We start from the raw sequence: 25,735 nt of genomic DNA, 5'->3' as shown, positions 1-25,735 counted from the left end.
AATAATAATTTTACTATTGTAAAAAGAAAATGTTTCATGCGTTCTGTAAAAAATCTTGGACACGTAACATTTATAGGATAACGCAAAAGCTCCTACAAATAAGGCACTAATTACATAGTGCAGCAGCAGCTAAACATTTATTAACAGCTCGACAACCTCTTAACATTAACTAAAATACACCTGAAAACTAAAATACGCCTACTGCTATCATAATAAAGTTCTGACGTCAAGAAACTCAATTTCCTATGACTTAAAATCTCATAAAATACGTGTATTACTCGTACTTTTATCTACGTACATGTGATAACTTTTCCCATTCGATCTTATGGCAGAACTCGGGGCGTTCAGCGAGGTTCTACCAAAAACTTCGCGTTGTATTTGAGTTGAGTTTGCTGAATACATTACCTATGTGTTTAAATCTTTTAGGCTTGTATATTTTCTTAAAATTCATGTAATTTGCATAAACAAACATCATACTTTTAGCTACAGTGCGTGCTCGTTATTTCAACTGTTTGCACATTACACGCATATTTATTGTTGTAGCAACAACCCGCAAAGAAATGTACAGCGGTGTGCGCGTACGCAGCGTAACCCAGTTGGCAAGAGTGGTGCCCAGGAATTTATAATAACATAACTCTAGTTCCCACGTCGAATTGCCACAGCTGATGAAATCATTACTATTTTTCATCTTATGACTGCTATGAGTATTTTTCAGTTATTGTTTTATTTTTGTGTGTGTATTAAACAAACTTTGCACTCGTTCTGGATCAAAGAAAATCTAAAGTGATTTATTTTTAAGGATAATGTTGAAAGCAAGATACCGTTTGGGATAGGTCAACTATGACTATCTTTGCTGGATAAATATAAAATCATGAAAATCCTTCAAACGAAATGAAGTAAAGAAACTGAAACAACCCCGGGGAGAAAGATTGTGATAAATTGATAGAAATAGAAATAAATTGGAGGTAGATCATGTAATATTAATAATGACTATTAACAATTTAATAATAATACTGCATGACGACTAAATGTTTGCATATCGCTATGTCGATGAAACATGTTGTTCTCGTAACAAGATAATAACTGAAATGTACCATGTTTTATGCAAATAAATAATTTTGAATTTTGAATTTTTTTTTTTTTTTTTAATATCAAAAAGACAATAATTTCACGTAGTACGAGTATGGGAACCAACATCTACCTCAAAAACTTCGATGAAAATCGAATTGTATGTATGAGTATATTTGGTTTAAAAGGTTTCTGAGAATTAAAAATATCCCCTTAAACCGAAATCTAGAAAGGACATTTAACCTCAACATTGAAGTATCGTTTCTGCGGCGTATTTCCTAGAGTAGGTAATCAAAACATCGCGAACAGATGGTTCCTATTCCTACGTGACCTCAGCATTCGCGGCGAATATCCGCCAACTAATTTGAGGTTTAGCAGAACAGTGAAAGAAGAAAGTGGACTCTTGGAGGCCGGCCAAGCGGCCTCGGAGACGCTGAACTTGTTGATCTATCGCCTAAACTAATAGCAACATGTGACTGAATCACTTTTTTAATTAGGGGAGATTGAGTACAGTTGTAACAGGGTATATTTGTACTTGACTGTTGCTCGGTAGGTGAGAGGTACAAAGGGAAGGGTATACGGGCGACAAGTTCATAGAGCCTAACTTGTCTTCCCTTTGCACCTCTCACCTACCGATAACATTCGAGTTGTTACAACTGTACCCTGTTACAACCGTACCCAGTCTACCTTACTACATACTCAGATTCGACAGCACGCTCCGTCAGCCTTGACTGAGTTTTCTAAAACAATTTCCCTCATCCATCTTCTTAAAATGTTTATTTACGGTCGAACAGCCGCACCTACAGCGAGATTGATAGGAAACTAGACGTTATTTATTGTAATTACCACCAGGCCTGTTGATTGTACAAGTTACAATATTAATTGAAAATAATTTTATAGGTAGAATGTTTACATACTCGTACATACATTTTATTTTCTCTGTGTCTAAACCATCCTTTTTACACTCGACCGCTGAATTAGTTTCTGGGTTGAACAAAAATGTAGGTAGAGCAAAGTCGGCAAGTTTTATTACAACGAAAAGCTCTGGTAATACACAATGAGGATCAGTACTGTTGTAGAAAATTCAATAAAACTAGTATCTACGTTAATCTTTAAGACATAAGAAAGATATATCTTTTTGAATTATCCAAATCGGACCATTACTTACGAAGATATTAAGTAATAAACATAGGCCGTTTTTGCCGCTAAAAGTCAACGTACGCAGGGCCGCATGACGTCATTATATCCGAATCGAGCGCAGCCGGCGTACTATTGGGATGGAAATTTTTTTTTTCCAGCTAAACTATCAGTTTTAGAAAAAAACTTTTAATAACATTTATTCATCAAAATAATGTAACCTATCGACCAGTAATTTTTAAAAATAAAAATTGTGAAAAATAAGTATCGCTATGTCCAAAAACCACATTTTCATAGGATTCGATGCAATGCGGAGACGCGGTTGGGGTGAGTATAACTTAATGATTGTGTGTATTGAACATAATAATACATAATATGATGCTAATAATACCCGGTTTCTGGCCTAGGGGGGGGGGATAAGTCATACCCAGCTTATTGATTGATTTTCTACTACACTTTTTGCTGAAAGCCAGTTATTGTTTTGAAATTAATTTGTGATTGATTGACACCTTACCTAAATTTTACAGTATTTAAAAAAAAATAGAAACTGCTCTACTTTCTACACAATATAATAAGTAGAAGGACGACGAATTTTTAAAATTATTATTGGTTACATAATGGTGTCAATTAACCCACGAAGAACTTGGTGGGAGGGGGGAGAGGCAAGTCATACCCAGTTTCTGGCCGAGGGGGAAGTCATGCCCAGCTTATGACCTGGGGAGAGGAGAGGGGCGGGGTAGTCATACCCAGCTTCTAGGCTAAGATTAAATAGATTTCCAGCACGGAGCGGCTGTCCTTTCCTGCAGCAGCTGGCCCGCCCATGGGAACGGCGAATAGATAGGTAGGTGCGTAGGTTTAACTCAGAAAAACTAAATAACAGGTAGGTATTATTAAGTGTACATCGAAATGATTTTCATAGCAATGTCTTATTGTTAGAAGTTATACCTTATTGTTAGAAGTAAATAAATTAATACTTATACATTTTTATATTTTACTTGGAAGAAGATATGACTCTAACAACACTTATGTACACTTTATTTGAATAAATCGCCAAATATACCACCGCGGAGACCCCAATCGCGTCTCTGCGTGCCATTGAATCGTATGAGCGTATGGATTTTTTGCGTTATTTTTCACAATTTCCATTTTTAAAAATTACCTATCGATAGCTTACTTTATTCTGATGAATAAATGTCATTACAAGTTTTTCGCTAAAACTGATAGTTTGGCTAGAAAAAAATATTTTCTATCCACGCAGTACGCCGGCAGCGTTCGGATCGGATATAATGACGTCATCGTCCCCACGCCGGGCGGTCAGTGAACTTTTTTAGTAATTTGGCCATAACTTCGTCAATTTTTGTCGTAGAACAAAAATTTTTGGACTGTGTATTAAGGATTTCTTAGCCCTATAAATCTGCATTCACAGCTAAAAATCGAAATGATCCTCATTGTTAAACTTAAGATCGACACTTTTCTCATGCATTTGCCATAAATAGAGTCACAAACTACGTGTACCATTGACAGCTAGGCCTCTTTTCACCGGCCCTGACAGTCGCCCGTCGTTCGTCGTCTATCTGTGTGTCTGCACTGCGTTTGATGGAGATTTATTGCATCCAGTTGCTGGCTTTACCAAGCATTTGTTAGTTTTCGGAATGCTTTTGCATGCTTTGCTTTGCATTTGCTTTAGCACTCATGTTAGAGAATGATGATCATTTGTGATGACTTGCTTACGTAAACTCAATGTTTGATTCTCTAAAAGTTTTATTAAACTCGATTTGACTTAATGAAAAAACTACCAGAGATCATATTAGAACTAAATACCTAATTGTGAGAAAAACCAAAGGTCTGTAAAAATAAATGGGACCTGAATAAAAATAGAACGACATTGTAAATTCAAGTTTGCGCAATAATATTTATGTTTTCGAGATAATCCCTTACTGACGTTAACGCCAAGTCTTCACTCACAGTTGAAGTTCCAATGTTCTCTTGTTTATGTATTCACAATTTTTCAAGAGGACAATTTAGAATAATATATTTTGGCATATATTTTGTTATGAAACATCAATAAAATTACACAAAACCAAGCAAAATTAACTTATTACAAAATTATTCTGAGACAAATCACAACTAATCACTTTCTTTATCGGCAAGTTGTCTCCAAACAAGACGGAGTAAAGTCAATATAAGGCAAGCAATCCTGGTAGCTGCTTCAATTTTAATCGTTTTTCTCCTTTGATCCAAGTGATAAACTTGTTCCCGCTGTAATTGAATAATCACGCGCCATCTCGTGGCTCTGAACGGCAACTTGATTTATGACCGAGGAGCTTTTTGCTAATTACAATGGGAAACACAATTCACTAAGCACTTTACATTGATTATTGCTTGAAATAGACTGTAATAAATCTTATAACTTTATTTATTTGTTTTGTTGTTAATTATGATCCATATAAAAAGGAATCATGGTTTAAAGAAAGTTTAGATACTCCTAATGAAATATTGGGCGTTGCAAAAAAGTTTTGAAGAAATAGAGACGCTTGTTTTATTAAAATAACTGTTCATGTCCTTATATGAATACAACAACATAACATTGTAAAAAATGCATTACAATACTAAAAAACCTTATGTCACAACTGCTTACAAAGAAAAATATGATGTTTACCATGATTTAATTTCATTTTAAAACAAGCCACGTCCACGGAAAGTAATTGCAAGGAACGTGACCCATTTACCGTCGTCTGACGGTCGCAGCGATGCAGCGTGCATACACTGAACACGCCTAATACGACTATCTGTTATAACTGATCTGTAACACTACCGGGGAAACTAACACCACTTGAAAATTCTAAACAGGTGCCAATATAAGAGTCCCGTGAGAGTTACTCTTAGCTAGAGCTTTTTTACACCTATAATTTTCTCTTTACGTGGAACATAATTTATTGAACCAGTTCATAGTCGATTAATTGATGAAATACTGCAGCATCTTTAAACTCTTTGAGGTTTTACTTGGGTAGAGATAGAATATATTTTTTTCACACTCTTGACTACGAATATACTGAAAAATAAAATATTGCAAAACATAGGATTTCAGTTTATGTGCAAAAAAGCATTTTATCGCCCACTTGTGGATCTCACTATCAACATCAATTTATTACTCTTTTATCACCACCGTAAAATAAACTAGTAATAAAATTGAAATAATATTGTTGTATGTACCGTTATAAATTACGCGAAAAATATTTTCGACTTCATAAAAATATTTATTTACGAACAATGGTGCGTTAAATGATCTGCTTACCAAAATGTACCACAACGGTAGAGCTTTTAAATCTCTCCATACATTTCGTCATCTGTCTAAAAACTTTAGAAATCAGTTTTCAAATCATCAAATCTTAATCAAAGACTAATAAAATTGCTGATACCCAGTATTCTGTAACAACCTCCCATTGAAACGGTTTCATTCATCAACATACTTTCTGTGTTGCATTCCTGCAAAGCGTGTATTGAACAACCCATTTCTAACCAGCAAGCGCACAGGTGGTTCCAATCATCTAGGCTTGTACTCTTCGGATAGGCAGCACCAAGAATCCTAATTGTTTTTCTTTATTGCCATATAAATAAGGGTGAGAATACTTTTGCTGTTAGACTCTACGATGGGTGCATAACTCTCTCCGGCCGGTTAAACCGGAACAGACGAGGCTGTGCAGAAATACCGAGACTTATCATGATTAGGAAGTGAGATTAGACATCAGCCAGACACAAACGTTTTGATTAAAATGAGACTTGTAAATGTAAACTTTTGAAATGAACGAATTAGTAGGCAAGTATAGGTATAAAGCCTTTGGCTTCTGTACCTATCTCAAGAAGATTGATCGCACTAAAGCTAAAATCGGTCTGACAGTGAAGTATGAATCCCTTTTACTTTATTTGTAAATAAATTAAACATTTCACAACTGTCCCTGTCACTTCTGCTTGTAGGAGTGTATCTAGCATAGTAAACATTTAATTTCATGCATACTGAACTCTTAATTAATTGCATAGCCTCAAGGAATATAATTACTAGTGTCTGAGTGGTTTAGAGTCGAGGCAAATCGTCGCGGGCGGCTGGAGTTAACCTAGAATTAAACGTGCTAATTGAAAAGTTACACCTTTGCCATTTATGTATCCGTTTATACATGCAAAATAACGAGTTTATGGATTTAATCTTACTTGTGGACAGCCAATTATGCAGGGTTTAATAAAATCATGAAGACTGTTTAGCATCATTCTAAATTCCAGAAAACAAGAAATTCAAAGAAAACCTTTAGTCAAAATTTAATTTTAAACTTTCCAGGGAGTTTTAATATTAAGAGACCATCTTCAACATTTAAGTATTTTAATATGTTCACAACTCAAAAAAGATTTTAAACAGATTACTAATTAAGCTGTTGAAGAACTAATTCGGTAATAATAGCAGCAACTGTCTAGATGCCGGCTCCCCGCCGCACGGTGGGCTGATATTAGAGCTTCATAGACTTAGCGTCGCTCAAAAATCAAGTGCCGAATTTTGAAAAAATAAATATGCCAATGTGTTCCTTTACCAAAAAGGAATATTTTATGTTATGTAACCTTTCTTGATAAAGTTATTATTTAATAAGTTATTGACAATTTCCTTTTTTTTTGTATGGAGCTCAACATTTATTTTTATTTTATTCGTTATTCTCAAGCTTTCTTAAGAAATTAACTTTTGTATTATGTAATGCAACATATAAGCTATGTTATCACCAAGTGTCGCATTTCGGAAATCTTCGGAACATTGTCATTTTGGACTTTAAAATAAAAAAAATAAAAAAATTAAATAACTGCCAAATTTTGTAAATATAACTACGCCAATGTGTTCCTTTGCCAAAAAGAAATATTTTATGTTATGTAACTTTTTTTGATAAAGTTATTATTTAATAAGTTATTGACAATAATTACTTTTTTTTTGTATGGAGCTCAACATTTATTTTTATTTTATTCGTTATTCTTAAGCTTTCTTAAGAAATTTTAGGGAATGCAAAACCGGTTAATCGGAAACCGAAAAATCGGAAAAACCGCCCTTTTTCGACAAATTCTAAAACCGGTTTTAAAAATCGAAACCCGGATTTAAATCGGTTTTTCTATCTGTATACATGTAACAAATTCCATAAATAAGCAATATCATTTTATTATAATATAACCTGGGTATTTTGATATTTGACGAATATTTGGTTATTTTACAATTTATAACTTGGCAACATTGTCACTTGGTTACTCCGTCGTTTATTTTTAAACGGGGAATCCCCGGTGGTTGGTGATTATTGCAGTGAATAATTAACCTATGTGTGAGTGAATTGAACAGTTTTTATTTCTGAATTGTTTTGAACATTGAATCTCATTTATTTGCGATATCTGCAGAAGCATATTACTGTAATACTTAGTGTATTGAAATTTGACAAAAATACCACCTAACGTTCACAAATAAAGCTTTTTACATTTTATTCTACTTTTTAATTTAAGATTGCTTAAAATATCAATCGTAATCACCTAACGTTTTTATTAAAGCTTTTTACATTTTATTCTACTTTTTAATTACAAGCTTTTTATTTTTAAGATATAGCTTTAAATATCAATCGTAATCACCTAACGTTCACAAAATTAAAGCTTTTTACATTTTATTATGCTTTTTAAATTAAGATATTGCTTATATCAATAGTAATTGTAAGCAAGTACGTTTTTGATGTAGGTCTTTTACATTACGTACATGGTGGTAATTAACAAAATACTAAACCGACAGAGTAATGAATTTTAAAACGTATTCGTTGACAATTATTACGTACAATGGAGATAAACTACCATCCCTTGAGTTAAATTTAGCTTATACATTATGCATTATGTGCCTATAATGCCTAATGAATAAGCTAAATTTATCAAAACTGTTATAACCCTCTCTTAAATAATGTAATCTAACACAAAACGGACAGGACGTAACAAATCGCTGTATGTAACTACTAGTTGATTGAAAAAAAAAATAGAACGATAATAACCGATTAAAAACCGAAAACCGGTTTTTTTTCTTGAAAACCGAAAAAAAAATCGGTTTTTGATAAACTTTCGGTTTTGCATACCCTAATCGCGGTTTCATAATGGGGAAGTTTTTATTTCAAAAGTTATGAAGCAAAAACGAGTAAATTCTGGAAACCGGACACTCCATTTTAGGCCAAATTTCGCCCGTTTTTGAACTTTCGGATTTTTTCAAGGCGAGATGTAAAACCTGGCGGTCTTCTAAATATGCTCTCCATCAAGTCAAGAGTCCTATAAATACGTGTGATTTTTTTCAAGTCCGTACTTCAATTTTAAAGGTACTTTTTTCGCCCCAGTAGGTCGATCGGTCGTCCCCGTAGAAATGCCCTCTTATGACACGGCCCGTTTCTGCCCGGATAAAATATTATATTGATTGTAAAATGCCCACTAATAGAACCGAGATTGATGGATCCTATACGGTTTCTTTGAATTTTCCAACTCGACGGAATGAATTCACAGATGTTATTACGCTGTTCAAGGAATGATCTACCAATTGAAATGTCTAGTATTTAAAATGTTTACTTTGAACACATATTACTTTCAATGTTATGCTTCTTTTAGATCGTTTGATAAATGTTTATTAATTTTCAGGCTTAACTAGTTATATTGTGTTATTCTAATTCATAATTTTAACTATGCACATTGACTGAGTAACGTCGCGACAAGTCAACAATAGGAGACTGGCACAGATTCTCCAGTTCTAAGTCACACAGCAAACAGTAAACTGAAGTAGTGCGTAATCCAAACATTGTACTAACACTAACGTTGGGTCGGTGAGTAAACGAAATGATGAGCGAAAAGGTTAATTATTCATTATTCAAACAAATTATTTACTGATACCAACAGTCGTCATTTGCATAAATTATGCCATTTCACACCTTGGCATTCAACATGCCAATCCATTACCTAATATTTGAATAAATATTAATACATAGTAATAATAATGTAGGTATCTTTAAAATGCAGTTCTCCAAGATTGTACACGCGTTTACGAGTATTTACTTAAAATGTAGTAAGTAGGTAATACTCGTAAAAGTTGATGATAAACTTTATATCCGATTTATTATTATATTGAACCTACATTGAAAAAGTTCAAGTACCCATACAAATTTTAGAAAATATACAATCTTCCATTAAATATGTAGAGCGAGGTTGACATTGCTGCAATGAATTCTTTAGCAGTTCTAAGAATTACTATTGAGTGTCGCTAAGTTGACAAAGAAGCGGTTCTTTAGAAATGGCAAATAAACACATGCCCAGAAGTGGGACAATTGGCAATTGAACAGTGTTATGATGACTTCACCGCGTACATTAAATCAGCATCATCGATTCATCAAATGTGTGAATATGAGCATATTCAAATTCATGTAACATAATTTCTTAATAAACATTACTACACATGTGTTACTTTCTTTAATAGTAGACAATAATAATTAAGTAATATTCGTTTTCAAAATGTTTAAGATCAAACGAAGCGTAATTCAAAACGAGACTAATAATACTCTACCATTCATATTATGCTTAGAAACAATATTGTGATTGTACAAATATAGGTCAAAGCCCTGTCACATCGATCATCCCATGTAACAGTTTAGCAGCTCAAGGTCTTCACTTCACAATGTTTGTCGCGGACTAAATTATGGCAGCTCTAAAGTAGCCAGAGCCGCCGTCGCTCATAATGTCATCGTGATGAATCGCCACCAATTACTCGGTGAAAATCCGTTTGATTTCATCTTAGTCATGCTTTCGCGACTGATTTATTGAAGAATTCGTCAGAATTTCCGCGAGTAAAGAAAATAAATACAATTTTATTTCCTGTGCGTTTCATTTAGTCTCAATGATACTATTTTTATGTGAAAGTGAATTGTATAATTTAATTGTTGCAGGACCGCGACAGCAACCTTTCAGTACCAGCGCGATGGGAGGACCGGAACTTGAGGAACTACCTCAATAAACCCACCGTAGGTCAGTGAAATGACTTAAATCCAACTCTATTCCACATTTCTAGTCAGCATACTAGAACACGCTTGATGTAGATAAGGCAAACCCAGTAAAAATATCCAGTGCGAGTATACAAATGACATAATGCATGCATGTTATTAAATTTATTGGTTTATGTTAAGTAAACTGAGACTATAAATTCATACTGGACATCTTTCCTTCCCTTTTACCTATTCTAAACCACTGTCCTCTAGGTTGTCTATCGCCTTATTGCGATAAGACCGCTTAAATTGTGCCGTATCTTTTGTATACTTATTTCTTTTCTTGTCTTGTGTGGTATACAATAAAGTTTGTTCTATCTATCTCTCTATTTATTTTTCATCAATTCCAGAGAAAGCCAGCCGCTGGATCGGCGGCATCTACGACTACAACGCGCGCGCGTGGAAGTGGGGCGGCGAACTGCGCCGCATGCACTACCAGTCCTTCAGCAAGATGAAGAAGATGTCGCCCGAGCAGCTGCAGTGGCACTGCATCGCCATGATGCCCGAGCTCAAGTACAGGCAAGTGCAACAAATTATCATCTTTTCCTCGTAGCAGTTGAATTGTAGCCACCATATTATGAACTTTTTTAAACTTGAAGGCCCGTCCATCTGTCGCCATTCACTATAATTATGTTGGCGGCGTGCTCAGATACCGTCAATGTGCAAGAGGGTTTGCCCCGAAGATCGGCTACGTAAGCCATCTCCGGGCACACCAGCGCCTCCAAGACAACTAGGAGACGGAGTGGTAGGTCAGTTGGATCATCATTTTGAACTTTTAGTGATTCAATCGTAAGGTTCAAAACCATTGAAAAATATTTTTCTCTAAACTGGTGAAAGGGTTAAAGCTAGTCAGTGCACTTAAACCGCTTAATACATGTGGAAGCAATGCAGTACGAGGGCTGCACTAAAAGTATCGGGAATGGAATATTTCCACTGTTCCAGTCATATTAAAATCTATTTAATTGCAAACTCCAGGGTTTTAAAAATCAGATACCATTTATTTATTTAAAAAAAGAATCTCGGTCGTATCACAAGGTCTTGTCAAACTTGTTTAGTCGTTGAGAAAATGGAATTGACTCGAGAAAATTCAAGAGCGATGATTTATTATGACTTTTGAAGTGGTTTAACACAAAAACAGTGAGTTGACCGGATGATTTCTGCATTTGGTAATGAAGCCCCATCCAAAACCACAATTTATCGCTGGTTTCCTGAATTTCAATGTGGACGTGTCAAGCTCAGTGATGATCCCCGTCAAGGTCGTCCAAAAACTGCAGTCACCTAAGAAAACGTTGATGCTGTGCGTAAGCTGATTGAAGAAGATCGACATGTGATATACCGCGAAATTCAGGCAACTTTAGACATTGGCATGAGTCAAATACAAATAATCTTGCATGAACAATTAAGTGTAAAAAAGTTGTTTTCCCGATGGATACCGCATTCGCTCTGTGAAGAGCAAAAAGCGGCTCGCGTTACTTGGTGCGTCAGAACTCTCGGCAGATTACATGCAGGATCCTCAAATGCTGTATACAACAGACCTAAGCCCTAATGATTTCTATACTTTCCCTAAAATAAAGAATAAATTGCGTGGTCAGAGATTTTCATCACCTGAAGAAGCTGTGGAAGCCTACAAAACGGCCATTTTGGAGACCCAAACTTCCGAATGCAATGGTTGCTTCAATGATTGGTTTCGTGTATGGAAAAATGTGTCAAATTTCGCGGAGAATACTTTAAAAAGCAATAAATACATTTTAAAATAGTAATGTTGTTTCACTTCCTTGATTCCCGAAATTTTCAGTGCCGCCCTCGTACCTACCAGATTTTCTAGCAAGGTATTGGAGATGACTTCCAATGTTTAAAGAGTTCAAGTACACTCAAACAGTTTACCACGAAATATCACTTAGATTACATGTTGTACCTACAGAAGTGTTTAGTAGAAGGCCTATCAAGATAACAAAGATAATACCGGACGTTCTACTTCACAGAAATTTCTATCTAAATCAAGAGTCAAGCCAAATAACACAAAAGGAAATAAATCATAACATTTCAATTTTATTAGTTCGTGACAAATTGGAAATTGGGGAGATTCGGAGGGAAGCTGTAACATAAAATGAAACGGCATTCGTTGAGACCCCAAACTTGGCATTATTGAACACAAAATTTAATTATTGCAGTGTGTTTAGTTTAGTCCACAGCTTGTGGTACAAGTGGAAATCCTGAATTAACTTTATTATCTAACTAACGACGTATTTGGAATGTTATGCTTAGTTAATTAATTTATTTTGTTTAATTAAATATTTATAAGTTTACTCTATCTGGCTCAGAAATAATGCAAACCGATTTAAGTCAAATTCCACTGTTCAATTCTAATTACCAGAGAAGTTACCAAAGTCAGACATAGCAATAAAAATGTAGTTCTATTGATTCAAGGTCAAGACTTGTCATAAAATGTGTCCAGCAAAACATCCCAAACGCGCATTTGTTTCACTTGCACTCAACCTTTTAACGACTCCCCAGTTATTGGACGGAACGATTATTGCTAAACAGCGATCGATACCACGAAAACCAATATAAAAGTTTACGATTCGCAAACCGAATTGTGCGGTGGGCGAACAATGGTTCGTTAGACACGTGGCCGTGACCGACGGCGGATTATGGCCGTTGCTGGACCCTACTGATGCATCGAGCAAGGGGACACATAAATGTTAACCTATTTATGACACCCAAATATGTATCAGGAAAACATACCCAATCTATTGATAGACTCATTTCAAACTCTATCTTAGAAGCACTCGTACATTTAGCGAGTGATATAAAGTTAATTGAACTAGTAAGTACCTATGTTATCTTCAAATAATGCCAAGATAACCTCGAGTGTGTAGTATTCTTAGATTACCATCTACTGTAGGTATACCCATATCTACGAGCCATGGTTGAATTAGCTTATCTTTACGAATATCAGTCAAAGATAAGGTTTATAGGGCTACAAGAAATAAGATTTTTGCCAAAAAGTTAACAATGTAGTACATAGTATTTTCTGACTTTATACTTTGCATTTTCCAGGTGGGCACCAGCCAGCTGCTACCAGCCGCGCCAGTACATCTGCCAGACGAAGCTACGCAAGGTCCCCAAGTCCAAAGTGAAGGACCTGCGCCGGCGCTGGCAGCGCATGGGCAAGCTCAACGAGATCACGGCGCCCAGCGTCAGCCGCGAGGTCAGCGACCCCAAGACCAATGACGTCACCATCAACCCGATGCTGAGCCCGAAGTCCTACGACCTGCGGCCGAGCCAGCTGCGCCTGAACCCGAACACGATCCGACCCCCGAAGCCTCACCACCTCAGGCCGAATGAGCTGAGGAAGCGCTCGCGCCCGACGCACCGTCGGCTCACGAAACCGTTCCCTGGGTAAGTCCATTTGGTATGCACACATATTTTCCTCCGGTGCTCAATCAGTCTTGAAATATCAATGGAATCATGAAATTCGTTTCTAAGAGTAATCTCAATACTTATAAACCGTGCTTTTTTAAAAGCTTTTGTTTTTTTTTATAAAAGATTATTAGCAATTTGTATTGGCCAAATTACTAATAGTCTCGGTAGCCCCTCGTGTTAAGCTAAATAAGCTTGTGTTACGAGTAGGCTCACCACAATAGTCGAGCGGCGGTGGGTTTCGAACCCGCGTTCCTCGGATCTCGAGTCGGTCACTCCGACCCCTTCACCGTTCGGCTATCGTGGCTATAATTTCGTGGCTTTACTTACTAATGGAATTTATAAACTTTAGACACCTATGATGTTTGATCGTTATCATATTCATGTATGGAAGACCTTTAGGGATTCGTAGAAGTTATTAGAAGTTACAACTATTAAGGTCCACTTAAAAGCAACTCTATTCCAAAGTACCAAATTAATCGTAGATTATATTAAATTCCTTGATGACATTAGTCCAAAACTTTGGCCATTATCGTTATTAACCGAACCGATCTCTGTACAAATCTACTTGCGAACAAAACACATTAGCTAACTTTTATAGCCCAATAACATCGAAATAATTGTCCATAAATTTTTAGATCGTTTGTTACGAGCTGCTTTCAGACATGAACATAAAGTGAACGCCTAAGAACCACGATCTAAGAACATTTAGGGAATGTTAGAAGCCATATAATTAGCATAACAAAAGCACAGCAATAATCGCTTAATCCAACGTCACGACGTTCTGACAAACATGAAGAAACTGAATATATTACATTAGATACCGTTGCTAGTTGATACTTTATTTTACATAGATCGTTTAAAAGCAATACAATTATACAGATGATATCCAAAGTTGTCACGACACCCAGGTTTTGAATGTGAGAATATTACAATAAAAATTTTGTATTTATTACATTGCCATAGATCACTAGAAGATACTAAAATAAAAGCATGAAAGTGGTACACAAGATGAAAAAGTTTTGGATCGGATCATTTGTCCAGGATAACTTTTGTAATCACAATTAAAACTTCCAGGTACCAATGGAACCGGCGCGACCCGGAAGCCTCTTACAACTACAACGCCAACCTCCTCAAGTCAGGTAAGACTGGTCTCACGCCGCAGCAGGTCAAGAGCCACCTGGCTCGTCTTCAACACCTGCGTGATAAGCAACTAGAGCGGCAGAGACGAATGAAGGAAAATGGCGACTGGTTGGTCAACGACGAGCCACCTCGCATGGCCAGAACCCACGCCAGGACTTATACCGTCGATAACAACATCAGTGCTCTTCACCCTAAGACTATTGTCGAGGAGTTCGATATGCTCCCGCCGCCGCCGCCACCTGTCCCGATAGCGAGATTGACGCGCGGCGCTTTCAGAGGCTACCGACCTTAAGGTTGCTTTTAGAAAGCATACGCTGACCGTCGGCGTTGATGGCCAAAATGTATGCTTACTACTAAAGCCTGGTCCGCTCGCACACTCACTGCGGGCGCCCGTCGCACACAGCAACATAATTACGCGCGAGCGATAGGGATGGGTAACTTGGGGTCATTGGACGGGATTCTACGTGCTCACGGACCAGGCTTTACTACTATTACTATTACTTGTAAAATTTATGTAAGCGTCACTCAAGAACGTTTACTTTAGGACCATATTGATCTGCCAGCGCCGACGATCAGCGTGAAATCAGCCTATGACTTCCAGACGAGTTGACGACCTCAGCTAACATGTTTGATGCCTCTCATCAACATTCAAGCGGCTTGACTTCATCTGGATCTTTGTCTTCTCTCATTTTGTATTAGGCTCATGATCTTTAAGATTACGGTTTATGTACCGAGGCAGTATATTTTTAAGAACAGTTAAACCACCGATCAGAATTCGAAAATGTCTCTAATAAATAAAGCATGAGTCTTGATTGATATTTCTGGTCTTTTCCCTTCTTCTGTAGTCCTCTAGGGAATCATTAGTTCCCTAGAAGGTACTACGACATGGTCCACACTGAATATAGTCCAACAGATCTGAACTAGGTTGTACTTTCCAGTGTGGATTGCACCCTATCCTATGTTCTTCTTCTCTCTCCTTCTAGAGTAGCCAGAACGTGACGGAATATCGTTTCTATTCGCCCAGTGACTGCCTTAGTTACCAACTATAGATTCCTTCTGTGTGCGTTCAAACTGTTTAGGTTAGTTTTCTTTGTATGTGAGCAAGAATCTTTCAGTATGTTTCTATGTGATGTTTTGTAACTTTAGTGTCAATATCTTCAGTTGTTCCATAGTCGTGTTGCGCAGAGTTGTGTCATTGTGTCAACATTTCGTGATTCTCTTGCGTATACTTGGGTTCTGAGCAGCTCGTGAACGCAAGAAATCTGTTACATTTTATGTGTGTCATTTTGTTCGTGCGTATTTATATTCAAATGAGATAATTTATGAAAAGTCGAGATAAAGTAAACATTGATTGTATTTATAAAAACTAGTCAGTAAGTATATTTCTACATAGTATTTTATATGTTAAGAAATAAATACTAATGCAGTCTAAAATGTTTGAAAGATTATTTTTTATTTCAATTAATATAGCGGTAGTATTACACAGTTTACTAAAATTTACTTTTTCTTACCCAAATGTATTTTAGTTATTATTGTATCAAATTATGTGTCGTACATTATGATTGGCATTTGTCGTTCGAATAAGAGTTATGTAAGCCACGTTCCAGTGTGTATGTTAGGTGAATCGTAGATTCTACTAAACTGCCAAGATTTAGTCCTCGCATTTATACGACGAATTCATTTAGGTTAAGCCCTTTCGAGGAATATTCCTTAGGGTGCATTCATACTGGCTATAATGTTCATTTGTATTCCTATATTCTGCCACACAAACAAAGTGTATCTCAGCCAATAGAACGTTTCAAAAAGTCTCAATCTATGCTTCTAATTATTAACACATTTTAAATTAATGTTTGTTTGCCAGTATGATCGTACCCTTAATAGTGACATTATTTTAATGGCTGTTTAAAGTTCATGTATGTAAAACAATTATTTTTAATAACATTTACTTATTATATAAACCGCTTTGTTGTCATTTCGTGTTCATTCATCATAATAATTTCAATGTTGTGATTGTGTAAAAATATAAAATAATTATTTGTATGAAAGATAATTTAAACACTTCAACTGTTAAACAAAAATCTTAAAAACTAGTCTACTAGTTACTTGTAGTAGAATAGTATTATTTCATACCTCAATGTAAAATTAATATATTTTTCAAGATTTATAGTGATTTAATCTTTAACCTTTGACAAAATATTAAAATCTTTACTAATATTGTTAACTTGTAAATGCAAAAATTGTTAAGCTGAATTGTAATAATTCATATTGGTGTAGAACTAAATAGTCTATGCACTATTTTAAGTAATATTATTCGATTAAATTAAGAACCTGAATAAAGAATCAATTGAGCATTTATCTTTATTATTTTTCACGGACCTTCCTACTCTCTTTCAGAAAACATAGAAATACTTAATATTCAGGAGAGCTTCAAATGTCATACAGCTGAGTAGGAAGGTACTTAGCTACATAACAATTGAAACAATTTCATAGGTAGGTACTATAGGAGAGAAAACATTTTACTAATGTGCGACTAATTTCTTTGCATCAACAAAATTAATAAATAACCCTCCTTCTGGCGTAGTCGGGTAATAAGGTACCTATTAATCGATAAGTGAAACCTCTAAAACTACTTAAAAAAAAGAGGAATTTAGCAATTTTACAAATTTTACAAATCCTCTTGAAGTTCAGTGTAGCAGCCAATTCAAGAAAATTATTAAAGCAATCAAAATATATGAATACCTAGATAACAATTTTTAATTTAAAAGTCGTCAAACCACCTCATAGCGCCATCTAGCGGCGAGTAGATAAAACTTACTACCACACTTCTAGCATTCAGCAAAGAACCTGCGAAACCCATATTGTAGGTAGTGACTACAAAGATACGCCATCTGTGAAAAACTATTTCAGGAATTTACATATTTTCATGTTGGTAAATAATTCATTTCGATTTTCATTAGGTCTAAGTATTTTATTGCCGGGCCAACATACGAGTATGAATAAAATTTTACAATGCTTGAGTATGTTAATTTTCAAAAAAGATTCACCATTATTTATTATGTATTTACTTATCTACGTATTATTAGTAAGCGATTTAGGTATTTATTTATTAAAAATAATCTAAGAATCCCGCCTGCCAAGCGTGGGGATTACTTATGGCAAAACCTTCCACTATAGTGGAGGAGGCTCATAGTCCAGTAGTGGACTGTAAAGGGCTGTTGATGATGATGATGATGAATCTAAGAAATGTATGACATCAAATATCGGTAGTTATTTATTTACAATTTAAAAAAATATGGTGGTGTGAGGTAAAAAACTATGGGTCCATTTGTCGATCGTTTAATTAATTACCAATATTTTGCATTCCAATATTTTTAAATTATTTTTAATCTATTATTAAGCTAGATAGGATACCTACTACAAATTACAATTTTCATATCGTGGAAACGCAAGCTTTTACAAGGGACAGAACACAATATATGTAGGTAAGTATAATGTTGTACGGCAAACACAGGCAGGTGCTCTGTGGAGGTAATATACCTACTACCCACGTTTTAAAATCATTATCTTTTGAAAGTAAATCTTAACATTAAAATGCAAATACGCCCGTAATCCAAGTCGTAAATTTTCAGGATTAAGTTTATAAAACAAAGCCAAACTATAAATAATAGGATCAACGACCGAGTGACCGAATCGGCGGAATTTCCACGAGATGCGCGATACCGTCGCCATGGCAACCGCGCCCAAACAATCGCCTTTCATGATGCCCGCCCGGATTGTGTCTGAACCGCAAACAAATCTAACCACTATTCCCTAGGACATAAAAATGCAATAAAAGGTGGTAAACTAGGTGTCCAGTTGGGAAGGAAAAAATGAACCACGTAAATAGGCACATAATTAAGATACGCAGATATCGTCACCGTCGTGGCAGAATTAAATAACTGACACTTTTGGCAAAAACCACTTTTTCCACTTTTTGTATAGTAGAAAGTGTTACCTATATTTTGATCTTACTCTCGTGGCAATATCTATGATATTTCCAAAGATATCTTCAGTTTAGTGAAACTATTGACCAAAAATTACATCTCTGTTTGTTGTAGAATTTACGTGGCAAAACTGAATAAGTGACTTTATTTAATTCTGCCACAACTCACTGCGAACGTTGCTTCAAAATACTTGTACTAAGAAAGTCAACAAGTGACTTTATTTAATTCTGCCACAACTCAATCCGAAACATTGCTTCAAAATACTCGTACAATTGTGTTTTTGATTTATTTCATTTTTGTAACATTACTTTAAATGTTACTTTTAATTTCAATGTTCATTACTCAGATGTTGAATCTGGATAGTTACCTTCATCATTATCATCATTTCAGCCCGTTCAGAAGCTCCGAGGTTATTCCGTCATCACCCGGTACCTTGTTGTTCTTTAGGTGTTTGAGAGCCATCCTAATCTCGTATAGGCTGATAATGCTGATATCCACAATATCTTCGTCGAGGTATATAGCTGTCCATAAAACTTTTCAATCTCACCCAGAACCTCGGCTTTTGTGGACGTTACTAGTGTAACGGTGTGAAGGTAGTCCTTCCGCAGTCTTCAGCTTCGTAAGCTAGCTTCGCCCAATAGAGTAGTCTCTTGCGAACACTTTCGAGCCTTGGTTCCACTCTATCGCCTCTTTAATACTATTTGTATTAAAGTTGCGAACATCATGTTGCAAGGACTTCCATATCTGTCTATTGAGCTGCCGATGTGCCTTAGCGTCAACGGAGATGTGCAGAGACATTGAACGTCGTTCTGCTATGACGTTGAGGGTAAGGGATCCCTATAGATCCCTAGGGAGAGATCCCTATTACAGTTTTATTGTTTTTGGATTATTTTAATTTTGATATGAATTCGATGTTGGTTCTTTCAATTGTATTTCAATGTTATAGGAATCTGATGTTGATGATTACCATACCAATTTGTTAAAAATTTTGTAAGTATTAAATAAGTAGGTATATTCTAGTATTATTTAACAATTTTACAGATTTTGACTAAAATTGCATTGACAAAACAAATAAAATAAAATGAATAAATCAACACTTAGGTCAATAAAAGTGTGGCAAAATTAAACAAGTGTACTTATTCAATGGAAATATTAGTTTTTGTAATACCTTGGTTGAGGCAAAACTAAATAAGTGACATACAAAAACTAAATAACTGCAACTTAGTTGTAAAATACGGTTGTGGCAAAACTAAATAATTACATTTTTATTTTTTTATTTAAAATAATACAAAGTAACATCATCGAATACTATTGAATTAATAAAGGTTTGCTGTATAAAATATCAAAAGACCGACACTATAATATTTTAACCCTTAAAAGTTATCGCCATTTTTAACGAAAAAAAAACACAAAAACGTGAATATCTCGCAACTTTGGTTTTGTCAGTTATTTAATTTTGCCACGACGGTGACGATATATCACTTTATCGTCTATTTTATTACCCATAGCAATGGGTATGTAAGTTCTAGACACAGAAATAGGTTTGTTCACCCCATGTTAATTATCTACAATTGACACAGCTTTATATGATTCATTTCAGAGAAGGAGGAGTTTTTCAGTTTCAGTCTGAACAATTTATTACTACAAGTGAATAATTTACTCCAATTTCCGAGGTGTAACATTCTCGGTCGCAAGTCGTTGCCCTCGTTACACTTCCTTCGGCCAACTCAATGGCCGTTACTAACCTAAATTGTATGAATTATTGAAATATCTACCCCAATAAGGCAATTGGTAGTCAACAATACTTATTTTGTATATTTTCAGGTTGCTTTGCTGAAAATACATGATTCAGAGTTCAATAAAGTGTTTTAGAAATTGCTTTGAATCCCCCCAAAGGATATTCTTAGATATTTTCGTTATTGGCAGTATATGGCTACATTTTAATATTTTTTTACTACTATTTAGTTACTACCTACCAATATGTAGGGAAAAATCATGACGCTATTACGGCTATAGAAGGGCCTGACGGATGAACCTAAGGTAACATGACCTTAAAACCTTGATTCAAGTTAGAACTACGGCAATCATGGGTAATCGCGGGCAAACACAAACAGCGACTGGTACACATGACCTGAATTACCGTACCTTTACCTACTCCCTTCACTGCTCTCAATTAATGTAACAAATCTAAACTTGAACCTGCGAATAAATAAAGCACTGAAAAAAGAAAAGAACATTCTTCATTTCCATGACATCTTCCATTATTCAAGAACTTGCTAAAGGACAAATGCGGTCACTTTCAGGTCAACACGGAACTATAACTTTTAGATTTTAGAAGTTACAAATATTCAGTCAGAAAAATTGCTATAAACAATGACCGATGTGTAATTGAATATTCTGTATTATATTCTTATATACCTCTTAACCGATCTGTAGGTATAAAACTGTAAAAGACCACAATATTATGGTATATTAAGTAAGAAAGCTTAATTTCAGCAGTGTATGTACACGGAAAAACTAAAAGCGACTATTCCAAGTTTTGCAAACAAATAAACATTACAGGCTAATGGCAAGAAAATTCTTAAGTTTTGTATTGTTTGTTTCACAAATTCCACGTGCGTGTTGGGCACGCGTTAGTGTGGCTATGATGGATCTTCTCGAACAAAGGTTATAATTTGGAAAACAATAATATTCTGAAGGTTACGGAATACGTACTACTGCGAATAAATCTACGTTGTTTGTTCAGTGCTTTCGGTATTTTATTGTTGTTTTTTTTTTAGGTAGAGTTTTTGTGATTTTCAGTTTTTGTTTGTCGTCGTAAGCTGCCTGGTAGACGATTTCACAATATGATTTAGTTTTAATAAATACGTATGAATACTTAGTTTACTTTAAATTAATAGGTACTTATGCCAAGCACATATGTAGGGATGTTGGGTCGTTAATAAGGCTACTCTAACTTAAAAGCAAATCAATCACCTATCAAAGCATAACTAGATTATTAGTAATTCGTATAAATATGAGGGGGGTTAACGGGATTATTAGTAATTTGTATATTTACAGATTGGTAATAATCCTTTAAAAAAGCACAGCAAGCTCGTTACAAAAACTCCATGACACGTTAGAACTTCTGAGAAGTATTAGCGAACATTGCACCATTACATGTAAGCACTAAGCAGGCAAATCGCTTCAAAGCGTTTTGTGACGTTTTCAAGCCTGATAGCGATCTCGCGTGGCTAGAAAAATATAAAGCGCTATGAAACATCGATCATTTGAATACTTATTCATCGGAAATATAAACTATAAAGAGAGTAAGTACGTATTAAAAAAGAAATCTAAATGTGTGGTTTTTAAATAACGTGTTAATTTCAAAGAAATTCCTATTATAATATTCAGATAAAAGTTTGTTGCGATGCAATTAATCTTACTAATTTCTGAAATAATCTGTATACTTAATCAGTTTTATGCTTAATTGAAAACCTAAGCCGTTATTTATCATAAATAACAATCTCACGGGGCGCTGAGCTGGACATAGGTTAACTTGCTACTAACGTTAGTTCATTGGCATTTCTCGTTTCACGCAACCACCGCGAACGGGCCGATTAAATATGCATAAAGGATTTTTTTGCTTATCGCCAGCTTGTAGGGGCTGTAGGCCTATCGCCTAAGTAGGTTCCCCAGGTGATAAGTCATGTCCAGACATTCCAGGATAATAAGGTGAGAAACAATGTTCTAATCGTCTACGAAAATCTTGTCCGTACTACGACACTCGTAACATCGCTACGGTGTTACGACACTGCTACGATTACTACTACGGTAAGAGATACAATTTTATTATTAAAATTTATAGTACCTACTTATTTTATCTTTTTACTTATTTTATTTTATATTTGTAATGGTATTTCTTGTGCAAACAAGCAAGTGTTCGAAAAAAGGAAGTAAAATTTTGTTTCCTAGTCTTATTGTAGATCTCATACTGAAAAGAAAGTCTAAAGATCTGATGGCCACCCTATGCCCAAGACGTCTGAAATTTATTCCACTCGAGTCGTTTACCCGTACGGTAATGAACTTAGGAAATTGAAGGTTTCTGAACTTGGATTTATCGCGGCGTGTACGTCATTGCCGGACGACTTCTACACTTTTACTTTTCGTGGGAATTAATAAGTTTTGTCCAGCTGGAAAGTTCTTTTGTTTCCCTTTTTTAACTAACAAGCTAATTACTTAACGCCTGGAAATCAACTGAAGAATGAACTGAAAATGAAAGTGGCATAAGCCAATAATGTTCTGCAATTAATCTTAAAGTTTAAAGTTACCTATCTAAATCGTACTTTTAGTATCTTAAAGCTTTCTTTGCTGGCTTATCAACTTAATCATCCTATTGAAATTCTATAATATACCTACTCAATTCGCACCAAACTCCATATAAAATAATGAAAGACACATCTACCTTGTTAAAATGTAAATGCAATTATGTATATTTTGAATTAAAACTACTAAACACCGCTACTACTAAATTGTAATTTGGAGTCTAGCCAAAACTGCTCCATTAGATAGCTATTTAAGTTCGCAATTGCCTTCCTCTCAGCAATCAAAGGGGGAATAGTCTAACAGACTTAAGTACATAAGTGTACACGTATGCAGGTAATTGGTTCAAAAACAGAGTTAATCTAGATCCATTAAGGTCAAGGCGCCTCTGGAATGATTACGAGTGCAAGTGCGCCGTGACGTCACCGCACTATAATCAATCAATGGCGTTATGACGCACGGTGGGCTGATATTAGAGCTTCATAGACTTAGCGTCGCTCAAAAATCAAGTGCCTAATTTTGAAAAAATAAATATGCCAATGTGTTCCTTTACCAAAAAGGAATATTTTATGTTATATAACGTTTCTTGATAAAGTTATTATTTAATAAGTTATTGACAATTTCCTTTTTTTTTTGTATGGAGCTCAACATTTATTTTTATTTTATTCGTTATTCTTAAGCTTTCTTAAGAAATTGACTTTTGTATTATGTAATGCAACATATAAGCTATGTTATCACCAAGTGTCGCATTTCGGAAATCTTCGGAACATTGTCATTTTGGACTTTAAAATAAAAAAAATAAAAAATTGAAATAACTGCCAAATTTTGTAAAAATAACTAAGCCAATGTGTTCCTTTGCCAAAAAAAAATATTTTTTGTTATGTAACTTTTCTTGATAAAGTTATTATTTAATAAGTTATTGACAATAATTACTTTTTTTTTGTATGGAGCTCAACATTTTTTTTTATTTTATTCGTTATTCTTAAGCTTTCTTAAGAAAAGTAATTATTGTCAATAACTTATTAAATAATAACTTTATCAAGAAAAGTTACATAACAAAAAATATTTCTTTTTGGCAAAGGAACACATTGGCGTAGTTATTTTTACAAAATTTGGCAGTTATTTCAATTTCTTATTTTTTTTATTTTAAAGTCCAAAATGACAATGTTCCGAAGATTTCCGAAGTGCGACACTTGGTGATAACATAGCTTATATGTTGCATTACATAATACAAAAGTCAATTTCTTAAGAAAGCTTAAGAATAACGAATAAAATAAAAATAAATGTTGAGCTCCATACAAAAAAAAAGGAAATTGTCAATAACTTATTAAATAATAACTTCATCAAGAAACGTTACATAACATAAAATATTCCTTTTTGGTAAAGGAACACATTGGCATATTTATTTTTTCAAAATTAGGCACTTGATTTTTGAGCGACGCTAAGTCTATGAAGCTCTAATATCAGCCCACCGTGTGACGTGTCCCCGAGGCCGTACCTAATAAAGGGATAAGTAGTAGGAACCTGCAATTCACCTCCCCCTTAACTCTATGACCATAAGGGCGAAAACTTGGCAACCTGAGAGTCATCGCACATTGTGGCAGCGACGTAACCTCGACAGGCGGAAGCGGCCAAGAATAGAATAATTTCAAATCGCATGGAAATCAAATTTTCTACAACATAATACTATTTTCATACGTTGTTTACTTTTAATATTATTCCACGAAATGTATTACATTCACAGTGACATAATGTAATACATACGATTGTAATCTATTCGGATTATTATAGTTAGTAGTCAGCTGATGGTTTATGATAAATATAAATTATTAAAGCACCTCCTGTCGAATACATGAAAACCTGTTAAAGTACTAAATGTAAATAAAGGTACTTACCTTTATTTACAATTCTGAAAAATATGTTTTGAATAAATAAGTTTAGTTGTTTACGGCTGTAATTAGATATCTCTCATAGCATCAATATAACCCGTGCTTTTGAAAATTTCATATTATTTTACCAAATTAAGTTGTATTGAAGTAAATAATATAATGAGCGAGGATTCCGTCAACTGGGACCGCAATTAACTGGGACTGCGGTCCTAGTCGCCGGATGCGTAAGAATAAAATAATTTTCTTCCGGCGACTGGGACCACTCATGGATTTTAGTACTGTACCGATTTTGGATTGAATAATAAATTTTCTTTTAAGTTATCTATGAGTGGTCCCAGTCGCCGGAAGAAAATTATTAATTCTTTATGGATCCGGCGACTGGGACCGCGGTCCTAGGTAATTGCGGTCCCAGTCGCCGGAAGCCTCTAATGAGCATATATAAAAAAAATCAACCATTCACTCACATCGTAGCAATGATTTCCTATCTTTCATTACGCTATCGGTTTTACGAAATGAGTTCTATCGAATAGTAGCGGTCACTCTCATAGCTATAGTTACCTCTTACTACAACAATAACATTCAACAAGGAATTAAAACTTATGGAATTCCTAATATTTCACGTAACAAAAGTAAAATGTACTGAACAAGATTTCACTTACCAGACCAGCTGGTTGAGACATTCCTCGTACATAATTCCCTCATCTCGTTTATGTCTTTTCTTGCCAAC

The 25,735-nt window shown here is 35.1% G+C and overlaps 1 protein-coding gene across 2 annotated transcripts in view; it reads left to right on the top strand.

Moving 5' to 3' along the window:
• Positions 1-15,192, top strand: part of LOC114360562 (uncharacterized) — a 126,096-nt gene extending 110,904 nt beyond the window's left edge. For both annotated transcript variants that reach the window (XM_028315309.1, XM_028315301.1), the window contains exons 4-7: positions 10,173-10,251; positions 10,619-10,787; positions 13,329-13,670; positions 14,769-15,192. In XM_028315309.1, the coding sequence (XP_028171110.1) occupies positions 10,173-10,251; positions 10,619-10,787; positions 13,329-13,670; positions 14,769-15,126 (948 nt within the window). In that variant the 3' untranslated portion in view covers positions 15,127-15,192. The remainder of the gene's footprint in view (positions 1-10,172; positions 10,252-10,618; positions 10,788-13,328; positions 13,671-14,768) is intronic.
• Positions 15,193-25,735: the final 10,543 nt, after the last annotated feature.

Source organism: Ostrinia furnacalis, unplaced genomic scaffold (assembly GCF_004193835.3).
Source record: "Ostrinia furnacalis isolate ACB-3 unplaced genomic scaffold, ASM419383v2 OfSCF0322, whole genome shotgun sequence".
Lineage (NCBI taxonomy): Eukaryota > Metazoa > Arthropoda > Insecta > Lepidoptera > Crambidae > Ostrinia > Ostrinia furnacalis.
The sequence above is the reverse complement of the archived record's forward strand: the minus strand, read 5'-3'. Positions and strand labels throughout refer to the sequence as shown.